The sequence below is a fragment of the Hirsutella rhossiliensis genome (genome assembly GCF_020360975.1).
Source record: "Hirsutella rhossiliensis strain HR02 chromosome Unknown scaffold00019, whole genome shotgun sequence".
NCBI lineage: Eukaryota > Fungi > Ascomycota > Sordariomycetes > Hypocreales > Ophiocordycipitaceae > Hirsutella > Hirsutella rhossiliensis.
The window spans coordinates 753,783-761,546 of record NW_025408685.1 but is presented as its reverse complement, the minus strand read 5'-3'; the positions used below and the strand labels follow the sequence as shown (position 1 = coordinate 761,546).

General features: G+C 63.8%; 1 protein-coding gene across 1 annotated transcript; it reads left to right on the top strand.

Annotated features, from left to right (window-relative positions):
- Positions 1-2,391: 2,391 nt before the first annotated feature.
- HRG_11245 (ATP-dependent DNA helicase PIF1) lies at positions 2,392-7,764 on the top strand (the record flags this gene model as incomplete). Its single annotated transcript, XM_044869715.1, has 6 exons — positions 2,392-2,981; positions 3,025-4,384; positions 4,443-5,506; positions 5,574-6,516; positions 6,737-7,122; positions 7,188-7,764. The coding sequence occupies 6 exons, from the start codon at positions 2,392-2,394 to the stop codon at positions 7,762-7,764; spliced, it is 4,920 nt and encodes a 1,639-aa protein (XP_044715268.1).

The window sequence follows — 7,764 nt, the reverse complement described above, 5'->3', positions numbered from 1 at the left end:
ATCGGTAGGAAGTAGAGAGGAAGACATAGTGTATCTGCGCAGGTCGATAGGCCAGTCGCACGCACTAAAAGGACGGGTTCTCGGCGTCAAGAAAGGAGTAGGGAAGAAGTCGAGCGTAAACGCACTTATAGTAGATCAATAGTGGTATGGATTCGCCGGGAAGAGCGAGGAGCCTTGCCGCTGTAAGTAAGCAGACGTCAAAGAGATGCGTCGTGGTGTTGCGGAGCTGGGTACTGATCGGGCACCAAGGGCGACGCGGATTAAGGTGTCCGGCAGGGCTACCGGCATAGGATGCCGAAAACTAGGGCCGTCGGCAGATAAGCCTGCCGATACGTCCAGAGGAAGCCCGGCAGGTCCGAGAGAGGAGAGGTCTAATGCAGAAAGGGGATATCAACAAGGAAGGATATAACCGTTAGTAGGAAGAATGCCAACACGGCAGAACGCCATTGCCAGGGAGCGAGACAATTTCGGGGCATATCCCGGGCGAAGGCTTCCAATCTATCGTTCGTTTGCAGAGCCCTGCCGATAAGACAGCACCATCATGGGGGAGAATCGTAGCCGCGAGGTAAGGTCGGTGGCAGGAGAGTGCGAAACAGGGGCAGCAGCAGCGGCCGCTGCCGCGACGAGGAGGATTGCGGCGGCGAGATCGAGCGCAATGGACGAAGGGCCGAAGCGGGCGTCGGGCCACAAAAGTCAAGCAAACGCGGCACCCACGTTCCGGCCTATTGAGGCCAAGCCGGCCGCCGCGGCCGACGAGGCCTCACGAAGAGAGCAGGCAGAGGCGCTCAAAAGAGCGTTGCCCAAGGGAAGTCGGCGAGGCGGCCGGCCGCGGAGAAGGACGACGCATGTCAATGGTGCCTCCTCAAAGGGAGGGCGAGCGCGACGCTCAGCATCGACAAACGTGCGGGATATGCCTCTAATCATAGAAGCGGACGCTGTCAGATTAGGGCCGGTAAGTGCTGAGCCGGCCATGGGGGGTTTTGTGCCGTCCGTTGGCGCAGTGTTGGAGGGAGAAGGGGTTGCTCTACAAGCACCATCCGCCCCAGGGGTCTTGGTCAGGCGAAACGAAGGCCTAGGCGTCAGGGGATCTTCCGTTGTGGCCGGAGATGGCCCCGAGACCGTTCGGCCTAGGCAACCTAGCGGTGGCATGCAGCTGACTCTGAAGGGTCTTGTTGAGCGGACAACTGGCGCCGGGGGGAAACACGGGAGGGGGAGACCGACAAGTAGAAAGAGGATGAGATATCCGCTGGGAGAGCCAAGTCAGCACTCGCCGCAACCCATCCAGCCCAAAGAGATCAGGGACGCGGCCGGGCACATCCCCCCCCCCTTTGGCGAGGGCGGGTCGTGCGTCGGGGCAGCGGTCGCCGCTACAACGAGTAGTACCGCGGACGCGAGCCGAAGTGCAACGGACGGGGGGACCGAAGCGGGTGCTGGGCCACGAAGGTCGAGCGGGCCCGGCACGCAGGTTACGGCCTATCGAGGCGAAGCAGGCGCCGGTGTCCGAGGAGGCCTCACGAAGAGAACAGGCAGAAGCACTCGAAAGAGCGATGCCTCAGGGAAGCCGGCTAGGCAGTCGGCCGCGAGAAAATACGACGCGCGCCAATGGTGCCTCTTCAAATGGAGGGCAAGCGCGATGTTTAACAAGATTTCGGCTAGAGAATGTAAGCCAGCACTCGCCGCAACCCATCCAGCCCAGAGAGATCAGGAAGACGGCTGGACAAGGGCCCTCCTCAGACGAGGGTGGGTCGCATAGAGTCGATAGGGGGCCCCTCGTCCAGTCAATCCGAGCGAAAGCGATGGAAGACAGAGCAGGAGGTCTGCAGTCATCCGGACGGTTATCACCACGGCCGTCACGCCAGGCAGGACAGGATCGGCCGGCAACGACACTCGGGTTATCCTCCACAGCCGTCAGGGAGCCCCCCGTGCAGGCAATCCAGCCCAAAGAGCCGGGAGATGGAGCAGGAGATACGCAGTCATCCGGACGGTTGCCACCACGTCCACCACGCCAGGCAGCGGTAGGAGAGGAGGATCGGCCGAGGCGAGTCGAGGCGGCGGCGAGATCTTCGGAGCCCGTGGAACAGAGAAAGAGGATCCGCGAGCCCGACCGAGACCAGCCCCCAACAAAACGTAGTCGACGCGGCCGTCAGAGGCAGAGGAGAAGTGAGCTACAGGTGGAAGACCTAGACAGCGTCTTACGTTATCTTGAGGAGGAATTCGCCGTAAAGGAGAGGCTATCCAACGAGCAAACCTGGTGCATACCAGTACCGCATGAGAGGAAGGTGTCGACGGTACGACGCTTCTATCGGGCGTTCCACGACGTGGACACGCTGCCGATACAGAGGTGCATGCTATGCTACCGGAAGAGCACAAGAAAAGAGCTGAGGAGACGGCATGGGACCGGTGGCTGTCGAGTCCCATTCCCAAGGGTGGGAGCTCGCCGTTTGCGTGCCGAGGCTGCTTCCGCGAGGGCGAGCCCGTCCCGCTCTGCGCGGAGTGTTCTCGACACCTGGCGCGCGGGTGCTGTCGCCGGCGGCGCTGCTCCATGGCCGCCTCGGTTGCGAGCACGTCTTCCCCGACGAGCTCAAGGGCCTAACGCCGGTGGAGGAGAAGCTGATCGCGCTGAACTCATGTTATGGGTTCGTCACAAGGTACAACGTCTCAGGCGGCCAGAAGCAGACGCTAACGTACCCCAAGCACGTCAAGGGCCACATCACGGTGTTCCCGAACAACGTGCAAGAGCTGGCAACGAACGTGCTGCCGCATCCGCTCGTCCGGGTGATGGACGAGATCCACGTCTCGTGGCAGGGGGCGGTAAGGCCGACACCAAGTGACATGTCGAGCCTCCTGTCGGTGAGGCGGCGAGTGGTCGAGAGGGCCCTCATCTGGTTGAAGAGGAACAACCCACACTACGCCGGGATCGAGATCGACGCGGCGGAGATGGAGAGCTGGGGAGACTCGGCCGACGGGGTGCCGCCGTTGGTGTACGAGCGCCTCGAGCGGAACGAGGCGTCGGCGTGGGAGAAGACGCGGACGGCGCGTCGTGCCGCCCACGGAGCGGGCCATGGACGACGAGGGGGCGGTAGAGATCGAAGAAATCCTCTCTCTGCTCAACCAAGGGGGAAGCACGACGATTCGCGAGGACGACGAGCCAGAGTCAAACGAGGTAGACGAGGCGCGTGGCCAGAGCGGCGGCGAGCCTAATCAAGATGCGAAGACGATCAACGAGGTGACCTCATCCGGAATATTTGCGTTGGACGGGCCGCCCGACGTGGCCGACGTGGACAAATTGCGGTTCGCGTGCGATGTCGTCCGCGAAGGCGCAGGCGACGGCGGCACGGGCCCGAGGACGTGGGTGCAAACCTCGGCAAGGGGGCAGCTAGGGCACGCCGATGGTTCTGAGCCGCACATACGCATTCGCCGCGGGGATGAATTCGCCGACTCGTTCGAAGCCTCCTTTTTCGCAAAGACCTTTCCCACGCTGTTGCCATTTGGCGTCGGAGGGCCGCGACCGGTCGAAGAGGCAACCGTACAGTTGGGCAGAGGCACCGCCAACACGCGCGAGGCGGAAGAGGCCGGGACGCGGGACCTCTTGTCGTCTCGGAACATGAGCCTTCGGACGTGGGCCGACACGGTGTTGCGACGCCACGGCGGCCGGTTCGCGACGCACCACATATTCGCGTTCCTCGTCTTTAACATGGGCGTGCGGTCGAGGAACCGTCGCGTCAGCATGCTGAGCGTGACGAGGAAGAACTTCCGCAAGGTGGAGCGCATCGTACGGTCGCTGACCGCAGACGGATTGGCGGCAGCTAGAGCCGAGCTGGAGAGCACAGGCAAGACGACCGACGACGCCGTAAAGGAGCTCCTCAGGAGCCTTTCGTTGTATGGCTATCGTCAGCCCATGTCCAGAGAGCTCCGTCTCGGGATGCGGCATAGGATCTTGGCGCTCATCGTCCGTTACGGCGTGCCCGCGATCTGGTTCACGATCAACCCAAACGACATCACGAACCCGGTGAAGCTCCGACTGGCAGCGCACCGCGCGCGCGACCCCGAAGCGGCCGAGGAGTTCCTGCGGAGCCTCGATAAGTCATTCAAACGGGTGCGGCTATCCGTCTCCGACCCGATGAGCTCAGCCATCTTCTTCCACCGGGAGATGACGCTGTTCTTTGAGCATTACGTCAACATGGGGGGGGAGTCGGTCTTCGGCCGCATCAGCCAGTACTATGGCGCCGTGGAAACCAACGAGCGAGGATCTCTTCATGTCCACGGGCTGCTCTGGCTAGACGGAAACACGCGCCTGAGCTGGATGCTTGCCGACTCAGACGGGGAGGAACAGGCGGCCTACCGCGAGCGAATCGTCCGCTACGTCGATAGTGTCTTTAGCGAGGTAACGGCAGGGCGTCGTAGTCATAGGCCAAGAGGACGCAGGCTGACGCGGAAACTAGGACTTAGACCAGGAAGGGTTCTGCGCCGTCCAGGCGGAGCGTTCGGCGACGTCTGATATATCATCCCTGCTGGACAGTGCCGAGCAGTTCTCGGCCTCATTCGAAGAGGAAGCCAATTTCTGCGCCGGCGCGACGCAGATCCACACCCATAGCCCGACATGCGTCAAGTACTCCCTGGGCAACAAGGGGCGAAAGGGCGACCTCTGTCGCTTCAAGGCGCCATGGAAGCTGGTCGAGGAGACTGCCTTCTCATCGGACGGTGTACTGCGGATCCGCAGGACACACCCCATGGTGAACCGGTGGAACAAGGCCATCGCCGTGGGGCTCCGCCACAACCATGACATTTCCTTCATAGCGACGCAACGGAAGACCATGGCGCTCGTCTACTACGTCACGAACTACGCGACCAAGGTGGAGGACCCGACGTGGAAGCGCGTCGCCGCCGCGGCGGAACTGCTGCCCGTTCTCTCGGCCGGCGGCCAGCCGGGTGCCGGGGATGACGCCCGTGGTGGCGTCGTCGGCGACGGCGATGGAACTAAAAACAAGACGCGGCAGTTTCTGATGAGAGTGGCGAATCGGGTATTCACGGAGCGGGCTCTGTCACAAGTCGAGGTCGTCGCCCATCTCCTGGGATACCCGAGCGAGTTCACGGGCAGCAGCGCCTGGGCGTACCTGAACGTGTCGGTGCTCTACTGGCACGTCTCCAGGCGGTGGCGACACCTTCGGCAGGAGAGCGGCACCGCGGTCGCAGACGTGTCCGTGGACGAGTCGGTCGTCGTGGATGAAGCAGGCGAACGGATCAGCTTCGCCGAGGCGTACCATCATCGCGGACACGTCCTACGAGGCTTGTGCCTATATGACTATGTCTCGCTCGTTAGGCTCCAACGCGTCGGCAAGGAAGGGTGCTCCGGTGCCTGGGGAGAGGTGCCGTTCGAGAGCGGCTGGGAGGCCGGTAGGGACTGGGTGCAGGTGTTAAGGCGGCCGGGAAAGCACGCCGTCGTCTGCCTTGACGGCTACCTAAGCAAGGATTTCGAGCAGGACGACGAGGAATCGGGCCATCGCAGGTAAGTTCGGCATGACGGCGGGGCGAAGAGGGGTCGCGACGCGGGGGGGCTTACTGTGCCGTCGCAGAGCAGCCGTGCAGCATCTTGCCCTGTTTGTGCCGTGGGAGGCCTTTCTCGGCGAAGAGCGAGGCGACATCAATGATATATGGAGGCGGGCGCGAGAGCAGCTGCCGCCGAGAACTCTCTGCCTCGTCGATAACGTTCAACTGCTCCGGCGGTCCGCCGAGGACGCAAGGCGAGACGCCAAGCAGTGGGCGGCCTCGGGCGGTGACGGGGATCCCGGCGGCGCTCTCGGCGCGGGGGAGGAGGGGGGCCAACACCCGGGGGACCACGACGCGGCCTCGGCGTACCAGTCCGACAACGTCGGAAACGCAACGCGACTAATCGACGTCGTCCGAAGCGCGGCCGGAGCGAGCCAGATCACGGCGGGATCGCGCGAGCTTTCGGGAATGATACAGCAGCTGTGCCGCTTCCAGCAATCAGCGCTGGTCTCGACCGCCGAGCTTCAGGCCGCCATCGTGAGGGAACGGGACGGGAGGCACATCGACATGCCGGGGCAGGTGTTTTCCGGGGCTGCGGTGCCGCCGCAGGACCAGGTCAAGGCCATCAAGTCGCAGCAGACATGCGCCTCTAGGGAGAGGGTGAAGATGATCCAGGGCATACAAAGCATGGCCCCGGCCCACGGCACCGATCGTGGTGCAGCGGAGAGGAGCGTGCTGACCGGCTTCGGGGAGGAAGACGTGCAGATGACGCGAGCGGAAGCCGAGGAGACGGCAGGTAACGCGGGGGCTGGAATGGAAGTCCGCCTCGGCCCGTCGACCTCCTTCCTCGAGGCCGGGAAAGGCTTGACGACACGCTTGACGCTGAACAAGAAACAGGCGATCGCCTTCTCCATACTATGCCGCCACCTGGACTCGATGCGGCAAGGAGACGGAGGCGACGTCAGCCAGCTCTGCCAATTCGTCGGCGGCGAGGGCGGCACCGGCAAGTCTCGCGTCATCGGAGCACTCGTGGGCCTTTTCGCCGCGAAGGGCATCTCGCCGCCTGCTGATAACGGCGACGTCGGGGACCGCCGCGGCGCGGGTCAATGGCATCACCATCCACCCGCCTGCGGCTTCACCAGGACCAAGGGCCGGGCGCGAACACGGCGAGGGACGTCGACGGGGCGCGGTTGCCGAGGCAGGCGGAGCGGTTCGTTAACGGCCAGTCCAGGATGGACTGGCAGGATAGGACGTGCTCGTCATCGACGAGGTGAGCATGCTCGGCGCGCGGACGCTGCACGCCGTCAACGAGCGGCTCTGCCAGCTGCGGGGATCGAAGCGGGACTTCGGGGATCCCCATCGTCCTCTTCTGCGGGACTTCCACCAGTTCCGCCCCGTCCAGGAGAGGTCGATCCTGTTGCCGAGCGCGGCCGTCTCGTGGGACGAGGACAACTCGTTCAGTGCCGAGCAGCGGCACCAGCACGACAAGGCGCACGCGCTGTGGAAGGGGTTCACGACCGTCGTCATTCTGGACGAGCAGATGCGCGCCGCCGGCGACCCGGAGCTGCGGCGGCTGCTGAAGCGGATCCGACGGGGCGTGCAGGACCACACGGACCTGGATCTCCTCAACTCGAGGTGCCACCGGAAGGCAGGCGGATCCCGTGGGAGACGGGTATCACGGTGGTGACGCCGCTCAACAGGAACCGGTGGAACCTCAACATGGAGGCGAGCCTGGCGTTCCAGATCCAGCAGCGGTCGACGGTGCGCATCTTCCTCTCCGAGCACAAATGGAAGGACGGCCTGCCGACCGAGGAAGAGGCCATCATGATGTTGAACCAGGGCGACGACAGCGCGATCCCGGTGCCGGCCGTCTTCATGTTCGTGCCGGGGATGCCGGTCGTCGTGAACCGCAACACCCACCAGGGGCTAAAGCTGGTGAACGGCGCCGGCTACACGGCGGCGGAGGTCATCGTCGACAAGGCGCACCCGGGGCATCGGCTCTCGGCCGACATGGTGATCCACTTCGGGCCGCCGGCGGCGATCATACTGGGGTCGGAGACGACCAAGGACTTCCACTTCGTCGGGATGCCGCCTGGCACCATCCTCCTGACGCCCATGAGCGTCAGGATCCAGTGTCACCGGAAGCGACCGTGGCAGCAGAACGACGTCAGCCGCAAGGGCCTGCCGTGCGCCGCCGCCTTCGCATGCACGGATTACAAGGTGCAGGGGGGGACGCTCGAGCGCGTCGCGCTCGAGCTGCGAGGACGAGGACGATAA